Source organism: Cynocephalus volans, chromosome 9 (genome assembly GCF_027409185.1).
Source record: "Cynocephalus volans isolate mCynVol1 chromosome 9, mCynVol1.pri, whole genome shotgun sequence".
Classification (NCBI taxonomy): domain Eukaryota; kingdom Metazoa; phylum Chordata; class Mammalia; order Dermoptera; family Cynocephalidae; genus Cynocephalus; species Cynocephalus volans.
Window position 1 is genome coordinate 52,391,121 of NC_084468.1, and position 21,536 is coordinate 52,412,656.

The following is a 21,536-nucleotide window of genomic DNA, read 5'->3' on the forward strand; positions in this document are numbered from 1 at the left end:
CAATTCTCCCTTTCTTTGTCATTCACTGCTTCTTGTCTGTTTTTAATGTCTTTACACAGGTTCCTTTAAAAGCATTTAAGAACAGCTTATCATTGGTAAATAAATTAGACCATAAGTTTCCCCTAAGGCGAGATCAGTTCATTCTCTACAACATATGCATAATAGCACCACCAAATTAACAGTTTCTGTGAAGATTAAATAAAATGATCCACAGGCTGACTACTCGCATAGTACATGTTCAGTAACTGTTAGGTATTATGATTATTGTTATTTTTCTCTGTATTTACAGTTCTCACGGCCTTGAACATAATAGGAACTCAACAGGCATTAAGTAGATGTAATATATAAATATACATACATAGTCTTATACACTCAGGTGACTCTACCTTCGTTTTTTGTTTAGCAACTCTAAATTCCATGTGGTTATTACATAGGGCTGACAAATCATTATAACAAGGGTACATCCTTGATGAACCAAATGTAATTTTGACTTAAAGTGTTACCAATAATAACTTTTGAAAAATTATTGTTTTTACTAGAAGCTATTTCAAATAGAATCTCAAAAGAATCCACTCATAGTGCCATTTTCTTTTAAAGGGCTAAATTAACAGTTTGAAACGTTTTACAGATCTGTCAATGGAGTGGAACATTAAAACAAAATAAATGGCCATCTCAGTTTCTGCAGCATCTATAGGTATTGTATTTAAGTGTTTAAATTAGAATGTGGCTAGCAAAAGCATTTTATAAATTACTAACATTTTCAATCTACACACTCCAGGATGGAATTAATAAGGAGATGTTAATTTTGGAAACACATTATATAAAGCCATTGTAATACAAGGTGCTTGAGTGGCACTTTTATTCACTGATGCATGGATATTATTTGAAAAACATAATTTAAAAGCTGAGCTGCAGAGATTACTCCTGTCTCTTATTAAGTAAAGGATTAGCACTTTATTTACTGAAAGAGACAGATGTCTGTCAGAATTTTTGATATGCATTATACCAAAAAATTTAATGAACTTCACAGACCTTTTTTATTTCTATTTAGTGAAGTGCTTCTATATTTTATTAGTGGATGTGAAATGAAAGAAGAGCGAGTATTATCTATTTCTGAATAAAAGAATTAATGGGACATGAGGAATTCAGCATGGCTTTGTTTCCAATGACAAGAGAAATCTTGTTTTCCTTGGCCAAGAAATGTGGAACCCATTTTTTTTCTACTATTTTATCTTTTCTGTAGAAATGTTTTGCATCACTAGTCTCAAGGGGTGAGAACACTGAAAAGTGTGTCATCTAATCCCTTTGAGAATACCATACTGCCATGTATTCATTGCCCAGAGGCATAGCAAATATTAATTGAGATCTATGTGTTAAGCACCGAAGATGAATAATATCATTTTTCATCTAATTGAAGATCAATAGTGAATAAGATAAATCAAAACTTTGATTTGAATCCTAACTCTGCCACTTTCTAACCATAGTCATGTTATTTGTGCCTCAGTTTCCTCATTTGATAAGTTAAGATAATTAGAATGTCTACCTTATAAGGTTGCTGCAATGTTTAAATATTATTAGTATTATATGCAAAACTTAAGTGCTTAATGAATGACTATAACAGGTGTAGGCCTACTCTCAGGGAGATTTCATTTCTGTTACTTAATCACCTCTAACGTACTCTCCTTCATGGATTTGGTGACAGAGGGAGGAAATGGAGAACAAGAGTACAACATTCAAACTCTGCTTCATTGAGTTTACATGTTGTGAGGGTCAGCATGTATAAGATAAATGAAAGGACTCTTCCATCTACCAGTGTGGACCTTGGTCAAATCCTTCAGCCTTTTGAGTTTCCATCGACTCTTCTCTCATGTGAATAATAAATGCCACATCATAGTGTTGTCTGAAAGATTAAATCTGATAATTCATGTGAAAATATTTTGTTGAACTATATAACACACTATTCAAATATAAGGTATTATTATAAACTTCTGATTATACACTTATACATAACTTTGTGGATGATGTACCAGCAAATTTTCATCCAAGACTCATTTTTTATTACTTACTTAGTTTGCCTTTCTGCCATCTCCTTAACTGCCCAGCTGGTGTGTGATAAGAGTACCCAAATGTATTTTAATAGTGTAAGCCAAATGTAAACAGGAAAATAATTCTGTTTAAAATACTACTACATTACAATGAAACAAGTATTTGTTTATAAGTTATTTATTATTTTATAACCATCTTATGCCCCCGTAGATGTCTTTATTTATATATTACAAAAATATAGAGGCATTATTGAACTACTCATTCTACTCATTTGCAACATTTACATTGTAGATAAAAAACGTGTTCTATGATTTACAAAAGAAAATTTAAACGTTAGAATTAGACAAATGAAAAGTTAAAACATTAGAATTAGATACAATTTCATAGTTCTTAGATATGGCACTAACGATTTTTGGCATGCAACAAATTTATTTCTCTGTAATTTGTGGTGCAATTTGAGAAAGTTAGGCAGCACATGCATATGATCCATACCCTTTTTAATTAATTAAAGAATGCAATTCAGAAGTATTGCATATGGTGCAGAAATGGATAGAACTAATAACATTTTTCTAAACAATAACAAGACTGTGTATTATGTCTATTTTATAAAACTGTTGAGGAATGAGGGGAAAATTACTAGTCGTTTTTTCCTGTTTCTTCCTTTTATACAGAATAAAATTACCCTTAGTTTGACTTTGTCATTTACTCTAACCACAGGATATGGTTTATGACATTAAGTTTGACAAAGGAAAATGATGAAATCACCTTAAGGAAATATATAGATATATTTATAGAGGCTGAATGGACAATAAAAATAGTTTGGGGATTAAAAACGAAGAGAGAAAAGGAGAGAAACTAGTTCCAAAGAGGTTCGGAAATGAACAATGACAGCTATTACGTCAGAATTCAGGATATTGGACCAGACTAAAAAACAGGAGATTCTGAAGAAGGCCCTAGCACAGTTGTCATCATACAATTCATTTATTTATTATCTTATTACAGAGAGAAGAGAGGGGAGTGTTTTAGGCCTGTGTTTTTAGATCATTGCCGGCTGTTTCATAGCAACATTTTTTTCTTGCCAGTATAACCCATAAGTCAATCCATATACTTTTTTCTCTTTTTGCTTTTTTCCCTCCAGTTTTACATATAATGAATTAGAGATAAGAATTGCTCATAAATTTTACTTTCCTCTCATCCCTTAAAATATTCAAAGATATAATGCAGGTAATGCATTGCTCATATGATTTTACATACTAACTCCAGATTCTGTTTTACCACTTTTTTTTATGATATGCTTAAAATATCATGAAGAAAAATTATTCACCATTATTTGGATTATGTATTTAATTCAAGACCTATTCAATGAGTATTTATGATGTGCCAGGCATTGTGTGGTTATAAAGAATATAGTGATGTGCTTGTTTCTTGTATACATGTAATTCATTTTTTTATTTTTTTAGAGAAGAGAAGCTTCTAGAATCAGAATTAGATAATAGGCAATGACTGGCCAATCCTAAATGTTGCTAAGCTTTCAACGACAAATTATGTTGTCTTGCCAGTTTCTGTAATGGGAATATGATTTGTGTGTACTTGTTTCAACTTAAATTATAGGACTGTTTTACTTCAGTCATGAAAATAGCAAATAAATGATAAATGAGCTACAGCCAGTCATGACATGGGCAAGACCATAATAATTTTCTCTAAAGCAGAACTGCCTAATAAATCTTAATTTTGAGTAACCAGCAAGTAACGGAGGCAAGCTTTATTTATTCTGCAGTTTATGCCAATTTCTCTGAAATCAAGGACCACAGAATTAAAAGCAAAATTTTACTGAGTGACAACTGAGATAATAGAGGTGAAAGTTCTCAAAAAATGAAAATTTTCATTAAAGTGTAAAATAATGTTTACAGAATATAATAGATATTAATACTTTTTGTCACATATTCTATCTTCCTCACTGAGTATTTGTTAAAGAGAAACATCACTCACAAAGAATTAGGATATTTGCCCTTCTAGAGTAAGATTGTCTATGAGTTTTATGTGAAGAAGACTAAAATTCTGTGAGCATACATTTTACGTTTTAGAATGTAAATATCTTCATATGTAATTCTCAAAGGGATATATATCTAGAGCTATGGCAAGGAACCAAATTAGTTCTAGAAATTCCTTTGTAGGTCAGTAGTTGAAAAATGTCAACTTTAGTATGATATCCCATCTCTACCTTAACCTTCATTGTAATGAACCTCAAGTCCAAAATTTTAAGACTGTTGGTTAAATAAATTAAGGTGCTTAGTTATGCTTCTTCTAGTTATCAGTCTGAATGTAGGTTTGTTCGTATACTAGTCAGAGCATGAAATGCATCTCTTAGATAAAGCTTTTAACTGGCCTATATTAAGGCATACAATCCAATGAATACTAGTTATTTAATAAAGATTAATGGAAGGTGATGATAAATTATAACAGTATAATAGAGTTTGTAAGACAGTCAGAAAGATTCATAAGAATAAGATTTGTAAATTAGCGAGGTGAGGGATCTAAAATATGATAATCCCATTTGCAACTTTCTAAGCATAATTTTTGATATATACCAGTTTTTCCTTCTAACATACATGATATTGAAGCTTCACAAAAGGCAATGGAGAGAAGTGAGTGTGGTTTTGACAATTATTGAAGACATTTGAGCTTAGATCAAAACACAAAAAAAACGCACGCAAATGTAACTACCCAAAATAGTATTTCTTGCTTCTTGTTGAAACATTCCTAGTTTTAAATTTTTATTATTCATGTCTCAGTTCATCTTTTGTGCTGAAATAACCTTAGTTTCACATCACTTGTAAGCTGTGATTTTTTTAAGTTTCTGTTATGAATCCGTTCTCCAACATCTCCCTTTTTTCTCATCAGTCCCTTTTTGTCATTAGGATGTAGGAAAATTGTCTCCGATTAGACAAATGTTTATAAGATAAAGAAAATGCCACTTCATGAGTTTTGTGAATACGTTAAAATTTCCCAGAATTTTCACTGGCTAGTATTGATCAATACCTTCAATATGATAATGAAATCTAGTTTGAGAGGTACATAAAATAACATTTAAGGACCTGAATTTATTTTTACAAGTGTGCATTGACTTAGTTAAGAATTTTAGAAAAGACCTAGAGCCAGTGGCTCATTAATTATATTAACCTTCTGGTAACATTTTTCTGAAAGACAGTGTTTTTCCACAATAATATAAAATATTGATGAGTGGGAGGATGAGAAGTCTTCAAAAAGAGTTCTAAATCCATTTATTCAGAGTAAGAGCACTCCCTGTTAATTCATATCCTTATGAGTTGCATTTCTCATGAGATTGACAAGCTATCGAAAATTTTACACCTTAGGAAATGGGTTGCAAAATAGTTTCTTCTAAAGAGATCAATTCTTTGAAATGCATAAAAAGCAAAATTTTTATGTTAAATAGTGATAAACAATTATGTTTATAAGTGAGACTAGCCAACTATTTGAAAGCTTTCTGTATATCACTGCTGGCCTGCTTTTCAAACGGAAATATTAATGTTCTTATTATAAATGCTGCATTTCCAATGTCTATAGCTTGGAATGGTATGTTTATTCAATCCTAGCATGATTAATTTTTGCCACATTTTTTTCTAATTTTATAATGTATTTTAAAGTTTCTAATGTGATTTTTAAAAAATAATTGTATTAGAGAATTGGGTTTTAAAAAAACATATAATGTTCAATAAAGCAAGTATGAGTGAAGTAAATTATTTACTTTCGGTTTGGAAGAGGTGAATAAAAAGTGCTTGGCCAATACCGTACCATTAATCTATTCTCTTTTCTCCTTTCTCTCTTTACTTCTCTCTCTCCAATAGAAGTGGAACAAAAAGGTAATTAAATACCTTTCATAAATTATGTACTATTTATAGGCTAAGTTATTTAACAGTTTAACATTTACTTAAAATAATTTTGTTATTAATTCTTATCTATTTTATGAAAATTTATTTACTACTTCTGCTGCTCAACTTCACTTTAATCTGTTTTACTGACCAGTGCTGGTTTGATCCTTTCATCCTAAAACAGTTTAATAGTATAAAATTTTCAAAAGTGTATTTTAGTCCTCTCTTTTAAAATAAGTAGTTAGAAATTCAGTCGATGGTGATGGATATTAATTGCTTTAGATTTATTTTTATGTCTAGAGTAGATAATTTTCCATGGCTCTGGTATGGTTTCCCCTGTCCCTTATTTTTTCACTATTGGGGAAATAGATTAGATAGTTTTCTGAAATATGGTAAAGTAAATTACTCTGTAGCCAAAGGCTGATTATTAACTTTAACATAAAGGTTATATACAATTGTGACAACAATGGGTACCTATCCTTTATAATTATAGCAATATTAAAAATCCTGAGAAATTCTTATAATCATCAACATTATTATTAATTATTATTTGACAGTGGCTCTCTATCTTTGCTATGGAAGATTTCGGTAGTCAGATTTTCCCCAAAACTTTTCATTTCTTCAAAAGTAAAACTTTGGACATTTTAGTAATGTGCTTTCCTTTTCAATAGTCCTTAAAACCTGGTTGAGTTTTATCTTAGATTGTTTTCCATTGGGTCTATGCTTATAGTTGCTGTTAAAAAGCTAATTGCTAATGCCAAAAGAGTAATCTTTTAATCATAAAAAAATGGCATAACATCCAAATTCCTTGTTGTTTCCTAATTTCTCCACCTGGTACACTTCTAATCATTTCAAACATAACAGTAGACTGCATGATTATTTTTCAGTGTATTTGCTTTGCAAATATATTAGGGCACTGTTTCCCATAGCAGATTTAGCAGAACACTACACTCCAGACGCTCTATAGAAAAGGTTCCATGATCAAATTTGTTTGTGAAATTTGCCTACTCTCACCTCTTCTGCCATGGAGATTCACTAATATACATATGATATTAGAATCTCTTCCACAATTATATTTAATATGGTATTTCTCGAACACATGTGGCCAAGGATCCTTTTTTCTGTGTAGCATCTAGTTTTACCACTTGAAACAAGTGCTTCAAGGACCACCCTTCGGGAAACATTGCTTTAGAGCCCCTTCATTACAGATTAATCAGCCCAGCTTTCTTACCACTACTCATACAGTATGCTACTGAATCATACTAAAAAATCAAGTGAATCATGTGATTCCTGCCAATTTTTATTCTGAAGTATGAGCAGCAAAATATTATAGCAAGTAATCTTGTTTTTTAATGCTCTTCTCATGTAACAGTAAAAGGTACATGTTTTTAAGTTCCAATACTACTGTATTTAACAGGACATTTTTAACTGATTAAAATCTAGATCTTGGGTTCTTTTCTGTAACCTTTCATCTTTTCTTCTTTCCTTATTCCTTCTTTCCTTTCTTTTTCTTCCTTTCTCTTTTTCCTTCCAGTATCCATCCATCACTCATTTTTAATTGTGTGGGTTGCATGCTCTGTGTGCTGTAGCAGCTTTGAGAGCTTTTTGGCTAGAAGATTCAGTGGCCTGTATTGTAGTATTTTTCCTTTATTTGTAAAAAAATTACTGCGGGATATCCATTTGTTTCTTAATGATAATTATTGAATAGCTAATTTCATCAGAAAAGAAACAATATATTTTTATTTCCAAATAAGATATGTTCTTCAATGAACTAATAAAAACATTGTATATAAACTTTCATATTTGTTATATGTCTATAGAATATATAGACATATGTTATATCTGATACATATATGCAAAAATGTTACTACACATGTTTATGAAGGTAAAAATCACAGGAAAGCACAGCTACTCATAAAAAGGCTAAATTTTTTCAGCAAGTTAAATCAAAATTATTTTAGAAAAAAAGCCAAAATTTATGTGGAAGAATAATTTGTGTTTTCAAAAGAATGCCGTAAAATAAGTGGTGGTGGGTATTTCTTGTTAGAGTTATATTCCACTTGGTGAAAAATAAGAATATATGACAAAATATGAAATTAATATATTTATTATTTTAACTCTTTCCCTTCCAACAGTTTTTCTTTGTCCTGGGCTACTAAAAGGAGTGTACCAGAGTGAACATTTGTTTGAGTCTGACCACCAGTCTGGGGCGTGGTGCAAAGACCCTCTACAGGCTTCTGACAAGATTTATTATATGCCCTGGACCCCCTACAGAACTGATACCTTGACTGAGTATTCATCCAAGGATGACTTCATTGCTGGAAGGCCAACTACAACCTACAAGCTCCCTCACAGGGTGGATGGCACAGGATTTGTAGTATACGATGGAGCTTTGTTCTTCAACAAAGAACGCACCAGGAACATAGTAAAGTTTGATTTGCGGACTAGGATAAAGAGTGGAGAGGCTATCATAGCAAATGCCAATTACCATGATACTTCCCCTTACCGATGGGGAGGCAAATCTGACATAGACCTGGCAGTGGATGAGAATGGGCTATGGGTAATCTATGCAACAGAACAAAACAATGGTAAAATTGTCATTAGTCAATTGAACCCTTACACCCTACGGATTGAAGGGACATGGGATACTGCATATGATAAAAGGTCAGCTTCCAATGCGTTTATGATTTGTGGGATTCTGTATGTGGTCAAATCTGTCTATGAGGATGATGACAATGAAGCCACTGGGAATAAGATTGACTACATTTACAACACCGACCAAAGCAAGGATAGTTTGGTGGATGTACCCTTTCCCAATTCATACCAGTACATAGCAGCTGTGGATTACAACCCCAGGGACAACCTACTTTATGTATGGAATAACTATCATGTGGTGAAATATTCTTTGGATTTTGGACCTCTGGATAGTAGATCAGGTAAGTTTAACATTTTATGGTACTCTATGGGGAACTATTTACAGTTTTTTCTCAATAAGTTTATTGTACCTTTTGAGAAGACTTCCTTTGTGGTCTTTCTTCTGGCCTATATACTTGAAAATTGTTTATTGTCTTTAATGGGATAAAGGTTGTTGTTAATCACTTTCAGCTGTAAAAACTATAAGAAACTGACTCTTTCTCCTTTGTAAAGGAGAGCAATTGTAGCTTGTCTCCAATCTTTAGCCCTTCCTCTTTGAAGCACATTTGTCATTTTCAGCTGGTTAGTTCTTGCTATAGTGAAGTACACAAAACCTTTGCTACAATAGAATGCCATTCTGTCTAATTACTGCCCTCAGAAGTGCTCTCCACTTGGAACATGTCAAAGGATTAGCTTGATATAATGCCTCAGGAGTCAGGTGCACCGGTGTATTTACCTCACAGAGAGCATCATATATGACCACCCCCGTTAGGAGTACTGTCAGTTTGAGTGTACACGTGTCTGAGAGAACCAGGCATCTGGAGTATTCTGGGAAGAGAATTCTTTCACAGCTGTGATATTCTTAAACTAAATTTATATTTTATTGCATGCTGTGTTTATTAATGGTTCTTAACCTTTTTTGACTCTTAATTGGAACAGGAAATAATTGCCTCAAAAATAATAAACTATAACTCATCATGTTTTGGAATTAATCAGTGAATAAGGGACAATAACCTATTTCAAATTTTATTTATTTAGAAGATCATACGTTATTATTATTTAGAATGATAGACAAATTATGATTAATTAGCTAGCAAATTCCTAACAGTATTTATAAATGATCTTTAAGGAGTAAGATGGTACTATAGTCCCATGTATTTAGAGATTTGTCAAAAAAAAATTCTAACATTCATCAATAAACTTATAAATATATACACATATACACACTAATAATATATGTGGGCCATCTTGTCTCCTTGTGCTAGTGCCCATATTTGTTAAAAAGATGTTATTGAAGTGGCAAACAATGAGAAATGATGAACTTCAGCTTTTAAAATGGATTCATAACTTAAGCCAGGAGATTCAGTTTTTGAACAATAAACACCTTTTCTCTGTTTTGCAAATAGTGAGATTTCTCATGTATTAAATTTCTCAGTATAATTGCAAAAAAAGTACCGATTTTCATGCACAAATGCTCAAATTAAAAAGCTAGTATTTTGGCATGGAGTTATTGAAATTTTGAGGTGGAAAGAATAAGTGTAGAAGTAAATTTTATGCATGGTATGTGTGGATATGAGAATTTCAATTAGTGTTAATAGAGGTTATTCATCTTATTCCACATAAACAGTTTCAGCTGGGTGTTTTTTTTTTTTTTTTTTTTTTTTTTTAAGTAAATAACATGACCCTTTTTCAAGAAATTGCCTTTTGTGAATTGTTATTGCAATTTGATTATGGGTCTTGTTAATGTGTCTATATACAGAAACCCTTAACTTGCTACATGTATATTAGGGTCAAAAACTAATCCTTAGTTTGTAGAACCAAAGTGTATTTGTTGTTGCCATCTGTTAGTAGCAGGCTGAGTCCTTTGCCTCTGATTTTAACTGTGTTCTAATCAATGAAAATTCACAATTAAGAAGTTTTTATGTAAAGGAATATCTATGTTTTACTTCTGCTATATACAACTTTTCTGTACATCAAAACATCTGGTGTTGGAAGAAAAAAGGCAAATATGCTTCTCTTAGATGTATAAAAATCCTCTGGTGAAGCGTACATATAGGTAGCATATGTTTCTGAACATGAGTGTGGAAGTCTGAAGGACCTGGGTTTGGATTCTGCCTTCACTTGTTTGTGTGTAGGTTGCTCAGCCTGTCAATCCTGGTTTCCTCAACTATAAAATGGAAAAGTAATACCTATCTCAGAAGACTATTGCTAGATTTTAATGAGAATAAAAACATAATAGGCATAATACGGTAACAATCTAATAGATACGCACCAACCGTACAAGACCTAAATTATCCACGTTTTCTAAATAAGAGACCTAGTGCATTGTAGCTCATGTAACTTATTCAAAAATCACCCAGCTGTTAGTGCCAAGCACTGTCTGGATATAAATACAATTTGTAGTTCATACTACCAGTTAATTACCTTAGATTTGTAAAAAATCTAAAAAATGTATCTACTCTTCAACCATGAAATCAGATTTTTTTGTTTTGTGCTTACAAGGGTCATTTTAAAAGTCTGAAATGGTAAACTTTGAGGAAGAATATGAAGAAGAGCTAGCTCCTCAGAAATATCCTAAAAAGTGGTTTCTGAAGTCATTTAATTACAGTTCTTTTCTTTTCCCAACACCTATCTCCAGACTGCTAATTGTTACATTTTGTGAAGTTCCTGTCTTTTGTTAGGTTGGTTCAGTTACATGACATGTGTATTTGCATTCTTTTTCAAAGGGAAACCTCTGATGGTACAATGTGTGAAACAGATTGTTTTCTACAATATCTATATAAAATTAATTTTGATTACATATTTTAAACTTGTATTTCAAATGTTCATTGTAGACTGTAAGCGAAGTTTCTCCTTGAAAAGTTCTTTAATGGGCCTATTCTTCTGGGCAGAGTTTAGAAGTTTAAAACACATTTCTCATTTTTCTCTAAAACCATTATTTTCAGAACACTGTGCTGTCAGCACTTACTCTGCATTATATTAAATGCAAAATTGCTGGCATTTTTGTGAGTTTCCACCGTGAAATTAGTGGGAAAATAAATCAGAACTTATTTTGATACAGCTATTTGGCATTTATATAGCAATTATATTTTCAAACAATTTCTTATAAACCATTTTTAATAATATTATATTTCACTTAGTAAGAAATATACAAATGAAAAGAATCTCAGTTATAAAAAAGCTTTTTCTTTAAGAACTAATTAGATTTTGATTCACATTGAAAAAATCTCACTGATATTGTTCTAGTCATTTTTATCTACAAATCCTTATACAGTGCCTGATAAATATTAGGTGTTCTGTAAAGATTTGTTTAATGATTTAATCAATGAATGAATTAATGAATTATAAAATACGTATACTTTAAAACCTGCTTTTTCAGGATGTTATGGGAATGGGAGTATTAGTTCTAAATTTCTTTTATGAAGATGATGTACACCCTCCTTTGGTAATCATTTTCACTGTTTGCCAAACACTTACGTAATCTGGAAGTTTTATTAAGTCACTCCAGTCATCACCCCTACCTCCAGCCCCCAGGTTCTCCCCTTCTTCACCCAGATTGTTGTGTCAAAGCACATTAACACCTAAGGTGCTTTCTTCCAGAAGTAACTAGAAGAAATTAAAATCAGTAGTCTTATAATATGGAAGGAAGTGTGCAGCTGTTAAAAGAATTTTATATGAAGAACATATTCTCAAATTTTTCAGTTGAAAAAGTACAGGGATTTCTTCAACTTAGAGAAATTGGAAGATGTATTATATTCAGGAATGTATAATAGCTGTGTTCAACTGCAAATACATTTTATCTGAAGAACCAGCGATCCAGCTTTGGACACCTATATCAAAAATATTTGTAAGTATTGGCACTGAAGTGTAAAGTACAGGTGAACATGCTTCCTCTATTTTTTCTAGGCAAACACCACATCTATCAAATCTAGAATTTTCTGCAAGTGTACTTTTAACTGAGTCTATTTCCTATCTTATAAAATACGATATGCCTTCAACTAGCTATCTTTTCTAAGATATACACTTAAAACCTCCAAATAAGACTTAGTTATTTCACAGATTGAGTGATGCTCATATTGGCATCATAATTCTAAAACGGTGCGTTGCACCCTGATAAATCTGGTGTGAGGGAATCAGGTAGTTCCATCACTTGCATTTAGCTATTATTAGTGGATGGTGTTGATTGACTTTCAGTCTTATACCGTTCTCTCTCCCAAACCACCTGGTGTCAAATTCATGATTCTTTAGTAAAGAGAAGTGAAATGTAAGGGAGTTTCTTTGACTCAGATTTTTCTATTGACAGTTTAGAAAAATCTGATTTTTCCTTGTCAAATATATAAATGTTTTTCAGCATTTTCTACTGAAGGATAAGGAAGTATGTTCAAGTTAATAATAACAGGCAGAGAAGCCCAGCTCCAAAAATTTTCTGAAATTAGCATGTCTATCAGATCTGAAAATCTACTGGTTGAGATTTAATGAAAAACACATCAAGTAATAAGTACTAACATTAGAACAGTGAAGACATATAGCTACTGTCTTGTACCTGATCTTCTACTTCCCAAACACAATCCATGTTTTCTTGAAAGCCACTTGAAATTATGCATGTAAACGCAACCATTCTTACATATACTGAGGATAGTACAATCTAAACCAGCAACAAAAAGCCTACACATAACAGTTTAGAAATGCAGATAAGGTGAACCTTCTGTCCTTATAATATGCTAATTAAGTGCATTTGTGTCTCCAGTAAAAGCTGTAGCTATGTAGTGATGAATAAGAACTTTAAACACACATGACACCTCGTTAAAATGTAATTTTCACATCATATATCTGAGCCCTTTACTTTGACAGCTGAGTAATGTGAGTCCTGGGCAGAGAATCTTGAACATTTTGAAACTGTCACGTGTTTAATAGGTAGCTGAATCTGCTTCCTGAGCAATTGAGTTAAATACAGTACATCCTAGTCAGAAAATAGAGCCTGAAAGTAGTGGAATCTTAAATCAAACTTGTGCTCAGCCTGTGGCTTATGATAGCTTCACAGTTCCACTTGATATGCTATGTTTTCTCTAAAGCTTAATTTACATCTTAGTAGCTGAGTGAACTTTACAAAAAGAAAAGATAGTCAGCAACTTGTTGCTAATTTCAGCCCTGTGTATATTTTTATGCATCAGCTGTTTTCCAGTCTGCAGAGAAGCTCCCTCCTTTTCTTTCCAATGCTTCTTCATTGCCTATAGTGACGACTGCTGCCTGAAGGACATTGCTGCTGCTGAGTTCTCAGGAAGCACAGACAAAACGTGCAAAATTGGCAAGAGCTGTTCTGCTGCCACTTAACACCAGCTGAATTCTCTCTTATGTCTTTTTTTTTTTTTTTTTTTTTTTTTGTCGTTTTTTCGTGACCGGCACACACCGGTCAGTCCTATATAGGATCCGAACCCGCGGCGGGAGCGTCGCCACGCTGCCAGCGCAGCACTCTACCAAGTGCGCCACGGGTTCGGCCCATCTCTCTTATGTCTTTATACCTTTCTTATATATATTTTTTTCTTTCTTTATAATTGAGGGTAAACACTTTCCAGAATGACACCTTCTGCTTTTCAGGCTCTGAGTATCAAAATCACAGTCCTGTGCAAAGCAAAGGTGAACCCACTCCTTGCCATTAATCTGACATCTAGGTGATCTTTTTAATAGATGAGACAAGGGGCAGGGTATAAAACGGCTTACAAGTATTGTAACATTAAATATTTTTTTACAGAGTGATGTCCCTGATAAATGTATAATTATTAGAAAAGTTATTAAAATCATTTCTACCTGTAACTCACAGTCATAACAAGATGACTTAGTTGTGAATAAGCTTCCCACTCACACCAGCTGTCCTTGCAGTAGCCATTTCACTGCTCATTAGCATGTCCACCAGAGGGCAGACAGGTGGAACTGAAATAGTTTTGCTGCTCGTTATTAACACACCTTATAAGGTTTGGTAACTGGTAAAAATGAGATTTCTGATTATCTAGGGGTTGCACCTTAGAATCCTATGCCTTTACTCAAATTAGCACAGATAACTGAGAATTGTCTCTATTATATAACAGCTGTTAAAATAGCTGTCTGACATTTGCTTCATTTCTCTTTTTAAAAACTTTAAATAGTGTTCAAGTACCTTAGACTAGTGTTGACAAGCAATAGTATGAGTTTTTAAGCACAAAGGTATTTCCTTACTAACAACTACTTTACCACTAGAAAGCTTACATTCTCAGATAATAATGACTAAATAATTCAAGATACCTAAATGACAGGTAAAATCTACTCTACTGTATAATTTTACAGGATGAGTCATGTTGTCAGATTTCCCTGAAAATATATGGAGAATGTCTCTTTATTTGCTTAAAAAGCATTCTTCTTGTTTCTCTTCATGCCATTCACAAGGACAAATTCATGGCCTATACAATAGATATGCTCTGTGCCTATTTACCCCAGTGAAGATAGAAATCAAAATTATCTGGTGCTTTCTATATGGAGTACCTTGTGACTGAACTATTTTAGCCTTAAAATTGGATTGTTTTCAATAATGTTAGAAAAAAAATTCTACCAAAAGTATGCAAATGCAAGTGAAGAGTTAGGAATGTATTGCCATTAAGACGTCTCTTAACATTGTCTCTAATCCTGGGTGTTTCTTAAGTGAGAAATGTCTGAAGAAACTTTTGTCTTTGAAAATAAGATAATAGCACTTTATTTAGAAACACTGATCATTTAAAATATCAAATAGACTTTTATATTTTATAGAGAAGCCCCATGAGGGACTTGAGTGATAATGGTTGTGGAGAGGAAGCTTGAAAGTGGAACTGGAAGAATTAAGCAAAAGCCCAAGATGAAACGTGGGATTCATGCACAAAATCAGACCTGGTATGGGAAGCAGAAGCAGAAAGTAGAGATTGTGTTTGGGTTAGAAGCTGGATGCCTAATTGATTTATTATTCCTTTTTTCTTTCTTTCAGTCAGGAAATATGTCTTTAAGTATACCTGAGGCCAAGCACTGTTCTATACTCTGTGGTTACAGCAATGAACAAAGCAGGCATTGGTCCTGCCTTCCTGGAACTTACAGTCTAGCAAAAACAAATAAGAAGAAAAAGAAAGGAGGGTGGTCGAAAAATAGCAGAATTCCCTACTGTTTGTTAAGTGTTTTCTTTGCCAGCCATTTCCAAAAATGGTCAAAGTTAATTTTAACAATAATCATGCAAAGAAAGCATTATACTCATTTCCAGATGAAATTAAGGATCAGAGGGTTTAAATAAATCAAATGTCACATCCATAGTCTGGGCTGCATTTAGAGTCCTAGTCTGCCTGACTTTCTGCTATGTCATGTTGTCTCCATCAGTGATTAAAAGGAATACAAGTGCCACAACTAAGATGCAAGAGGCAAAGAAGGAAGGCAACGTACATACACTAGAATTAAAGTCAAAGCCATTAGCTGAGGTAGCATATGCAAGGTAGCAAGGATACATCAGAGACAAGCAAACAGTAACTAGTGTTGTAGAGCACACATCATCCTCTCCAATTTGTGCTAGATTTCACATACATACTTTAACCCTTAAAAACAAACACTGTTCGGTACAGAAGAGGGAACTGAAACTCGTAGAGGTAAAGCTACCTGCCCAAATAAACTAGATTTTGGCTTCAAAGAAGCCCAACTCTGAATTATAAAGCTGAAATAGTTTATATTCACAATAGCAAATATATATATGTGTATGTATGTATATATATATATAAAATGCACACAAACATACAATAGAATGTGTTATAATGGGGTGTGAATTGTGATATATGTTGTGTGTGTGCATTAACTTGGAAATACTTGAATAAAAAATATTTAATTGGAGGATTAGAATGATTAGTTAGAAAGCTTTGAAAAGATTCTGAGCAATTTGAAGGACATTGAGATTTAGGGTCTACATCTTTATTATATTTAAATTTACTTAGCATATATTATTTCTATTTTCTTAAATCAAAGGTATTGCTAACAGTAATTTCATGCTTATTGCCTATGACTAAGATTGGCAAAATGGTGAAAAGTAGAATGAAGAAAGAAAGGAAAGGGAGAATTAAAAGGGAAATAAATATATTTTTTTTCTTCAAAAATAAATGGCCAATAAATGAAAGAGTTCCCTTTCTTCAAAAGGAAATGATGAAAGAACATGTGCTTGTCAATTTTAAAAAGTTATTTCCCCTTACCTGCCAGCCACCAAAACCAAAACAAAAACCCTTATTTCCCAAGATTGATTTAACTAACCTCAACTGGTTAACAGTATGATTAAGGACATAGTGAGGAATGCTTATACATTACTGGTTGGAGTGTAAATAGTTATCACCACTTTGAATAGCAATTTATCAGTACCTAGGTATGGGAGGGGGAAAAAAAAACAACTTTCTACCCTTCTAGATTCTGGGCTAGGGCACTGTAACCAAAGGCAGATAAACAATGAAAGAATATAAAATATTGCTTTTAATTTATGGAATATAAGTTTTTCATGACACAGGAGCCTTCATAAGGAAATTAAGACTCAGGAAAAAAAAAAAAAAAAGTTAAACCTGAGTGTTTTTCAAATGGGTTTGATGGACAGTCATGGAAAATGTGGTAGAACAAAGGGGTATGAGGTAAGAGTAGTAAACTGGGGAAAGTGGGCAAGGCCTGTTCATTCAAATTTCTCTCAGCTTCTCTTCATCTTCAGAAATAAAGATGTCCCTTTCCTCTGGGTATTCAAAGAGCATCTCTCACTTGATTGTCCCCTGATCCAGGGGAAGGTCAGAGGTACCTTGCTGCACGAGCTGTTTTGCAATTTCTTCAGCCTAAAATATTCAATATACCAACATGCCATATTGCGGGGTATAATGTACTCAACCCCATCATTCACCCATCTCAAACTTTCCCCAAGAAGTTTCACTGTTCAGAAACTGGACAGTGATTGTTCAGTTATCCCATTGAACAAGTCTCTCAGTCCTGGGAATAAGTTGATCCAGTCAAACAGTTGTGTCTCATTTCAGGAGACAATGCTATGGTAAGAGTAGGTGTCCCCTTCTCTATATGATATGAACAATCAGGCATTTAATAAGGGGCATTACTATGGAAACAAAAGAAAAATAAAAGTTAATGGTTAGAATACATTATAAACTCAGTTTTTGAGTCCAGAAGGCAGACAGTCAAGATTTCTAGATGTTTGCCTCAAAGTATACTTAGATGGTGGTGTGAGAATGGCAGTAGCCATCCAACGTTTCCCGGATTATAATGTGAATGTCTCTGGTAATGGCATAATCATGGTTATTTCTCAGAGCAGAGCATGAAAGTTTCCAGTCTCAACTTGCAAGGATTCTTTAGATATTCCTTCTCAAAGGATATATAGAAAATGTATCAAAACTAATTGGCTTATTTAATAAATTAGACTATACGGGAAAGCATTATCAGTACTGAAGATGTTATGGATATGTGCTCCAAAATCTTGTAAGGTTCTTAAATATCTATGTCTTGATATAAATGCTACTGGTCATAATTTTGGTTTAATTATAATTTTAAAATGTTATATTTTCAAATATTTCATGAAAAAACTCTGATAGGTACAGTTTCCTGACAAACTTTGAGTTTATACCTTTAAACTAAATTTTCATAATTTAATGAAGAAACTGATGGGTTTGTGAAATTGTTCACAAAGGTCGACACAAAAAAAGTTAATTAGTGAGCTAATTTAATTATGGGTTTTTACAAGTTCCTTATTTTAAAACTCTGCTGCTTCTCTTAATGTTTTGTTTTCCAAATCTAGAAACACTCTCTCTTAAGCTATCTATAACTTACAACAGATTGGTAAAATATTTAAAACAGAAGTAAAAGTATTTGTTTTCTCCCTATTTGATCCCCCCCAAATTTAATAATTTTAGGTATCTTCATGATTATTATGGCAATGTGGCTATTTTTATAAGTTCAATGAAAGTTAACACTCTCTCTTTATAACAGGATATAATTTAAAACTTTGGATATAAGATAGCATGTCTCGCTTCTAAGTTCTCATCCCTCTTTCATGTCGCCCTAATTTGGCGTAACTGCTGCTTAATCCTGCTGTTCATTTCCCCCCACCCCCTACGTGGGACAAAACACAACCTGGGGATGAGCCTTCCCAACAGCATGGGATTTATACAAAGAAAAGTAAGAACTTTTCAATCAAGATATAGTTCATCAATGCTTTTATGAAGAATGCTTTGATCATAAAGGGGGAAATAACATCTTCTCTACAAAAGCAGTTTTCTGAATTTTTCTGGCCTTAAAGAGGGTGTTTGTAACTTGGATGAGACATCCTTTTCTTAAACAAAAGATTTCTAATTGATCAACAAATTTTACAAAGACTAGATGCTTTGAAAGCAGTGATGTCCTGGACAGGTGAACATTAACAAACTCTCTGGACTCAAAATCAACTACTGTACAGAGCAGAATCCCATTCCAGAGTTTTCACAACTGGTAATTACACCCAATTCACAGCACCTGGAATGATGCTGCTGTAGCCACTCTGAGATGATGACATCATCAGTCCTCACCTGAAATATATGAAAAGGACTTGCCATGCTAAATGATACCAACTTTGCTTTAAATGCTTTTGTCTTAACTGTGAAAACCTGATCTATAGCTTTTGCTTTTTCTTTTAAATGAATAAAATCAGGGGAGATGTGGAGTATGCATAAAGCAAATGTACTTCACAGGTCCTGGTTTTCCAAAGCCTTGCAGTTTCAAATATTGACCTTGCAAAAGACAGGAAATTTTCCCCAGGCTATAGTCTCTGTTGTAAGATAAAAAATTGTAACACAGCAAGGTTGCTGGCTTAAAGACAGACAGGTTACTGATTGATATGTAAAGATACTGGGAAATTGCTGTAAGAAGAGAATGTTTGCTAAGATCAAGCTTTTGTTGGTGGATCAACTTAACTTAACTTCTTGACATTATGGAATGTCACCTTGCCTGTCTTACTGAATGTTACCAGCTTCTATTGTTAAACTCGTTGAACTATTCTTAGCAAAAACCCCACCTATGTTCTCTTCCTGTAACTTCCTGGTCTGGAGAATAAATGCAGGAAGAGAACCCCAATTCATGGTTAATTTCCCAAATGGAAGGAATGCCTCTCTCTTGAGGGTTCTGGGAGATTAACCCCTTTTGGGGGCTTCTCCCTGCTCAGAAGAGATGGGCTTTGAGTAATCTTTGGCAGTTCCATCACCCAGGGGAAAAGGGGTAGCAAATCTGCGGGAGGCAAAGCAACAATTCCTAATTAAGGATCAGGTTGAACAGTCAGGTTTTAGCTTTCTGTGGGGCTAAGTCGAGATGGTGAGAGAAAAATTACATAATACAGAGCTAGAAGAGAAGGTTTGAATTTGACAACTATCCATACTAGCTTCAAGAGTTTAAAAGCCCTGGTCAGCATAGAGTGCAGAGAAAACATGTGATCAGTTATTTCTTAGAAAGAAAAATACTAGGTCAAATATTGGCACCTATGAAATGAATATGAAAGTAGAATTTATGTTGAAATTTTTTCTTTACTGGTAATATAGTCTCATTTGGCCTCAAGTTCCTTAAATAACTCCAAGAAGTCTGCATTATAACTTTACAAAGCACCAACAATCTTTTAAATTTGTAACTCTTTCTATTAAATCACTACATTGTTAGTAAAAGAAAATCTCTTGTCAGAAAAGGAAAATTCTGAAATTTTAATTGAGTGTGGCCTATAATAGTAACTACTGTGTGTTTCATGTATGGCACATATTAAACAATTCTTTGGAATTTAATTGCTAGAAAATGATTTTTATGTCACTGTAGGCAAGCCAGGGAAAAAAACTTTTCTCCTCTACCTATCTTAGGCTCATTGGCTGGGGTCCTGCAAATTATGCTAACAAAAGACAGATTAACAAGAGAAAAACAACAGATGTTTATTAAAGAGTGCTTCTGCATGTACATACAGGAGAACTCTGATAAGTAACTCAAAAGGAATAGTGGAACTTATCGTTATATAGCATCTAACAAAAGAACAGTATATTTTGTACAGAAATGACAAAGCAAAAGAAAAGGACTTTGAGCTTGTAGGGACAGCAAACTATGGAAAGGTAAGTTCAAGGGTATTTCCAAAAGTTCATGGAAAGATCCATATTATCTTTTAATTCTATTTTTCCAAGAACTTTTTGAAGTACCCACTTGTATGAGAAAACTATTGGAAGATAAGGACTAGTTAGAAAGGTTTGTTATGCAGAGTCCTCTCATGCCATATCTGGGCTGATAAGGGTTTAGAATTGTCTCTGGTGATTAACTTCTGTCCTTTCTAGTAGAGGGGAGGGGAGATACCTTTACAAATTTATGTCCTGTTTAGAGCTTGTATTGTATCACCTTCTTCTCAGTTGTCTTCAGCTCAAAATAGTATGCTAAAGTGGCATATTTGGGGGTTGTATATTCTGCTACCGTTTATAATTTTCCCCTGAGTATAAATATATTGACTTGCCAGTTATTCCAGATTCCTTTGACAGCTTTAATTATAGCTATGATTTTTAAGCTTTTGGGAACATGGTAAAGTACTTTAGTAGGTGAACAGGACTACATGTTCTGTTCATGTTCCAGAGTTAAGAATTTGAAATACCATGACACAGGTTTAAGTGCATGGTTTTATAAGCAAGGAAAAACTAGAATTTCCTAAACCTAACAGTGAACAAGAAGACCATTATATGTGAATGAATGTGGGGATTATTAGTTCTCTGATCTACTGCTGAAATAAGATAACCCAGTCAAAAGATTTATGTCATCAAAGTATTAAATGCCAGGACAAAATTTACATGAGGAATTAAATATCAAAAATAATCAACTAGTGGAGTTAAAAATTCCATATTGGAATTAGAGTTTGAAGTCAAGTATTGCAGTAAAAGTTAAGTATAATCAAAACTGTTTTTGAAACTCTTAATAGTTAAT

General features: G+C 33.3%; 1 protein-coding gene across 18 annotated transcripts in view; it reads left to right on the plus strand.

Moving 5' to 3' along the window:
* The window catches only part of ADGRL3 (adhesion G protein-coupled receptor L3), a 491,846-nt gene that overhangs the window by 212,668 nt on the left and 257,642 nt on the right, over window positions 1–21,536 (plus strand). For 14 of the 18 annotated variants that reach the window (XM_063108120.1, XM_063108118.1, XM_063108117.1 and 11 more), the window contains 2 exons: window positions 5,913–5,927; window positions 8,072–8,872. In XM_063108120.1, the coding sequence (XP_062964190.1) occupies window positions 5,913–5,927; window positions 8,072–8,872 (816 nt within the window). The remainder of the gene's footprint in view (window positions 1–5,912; window positions 5,928–8,071; window positions 8,873–21,536) is intronic. The other 4 variants (XM_063108119.1, XM_063108125.1, XM_063108132.1 and 1 more) reach the window with 1 other exon arrangement.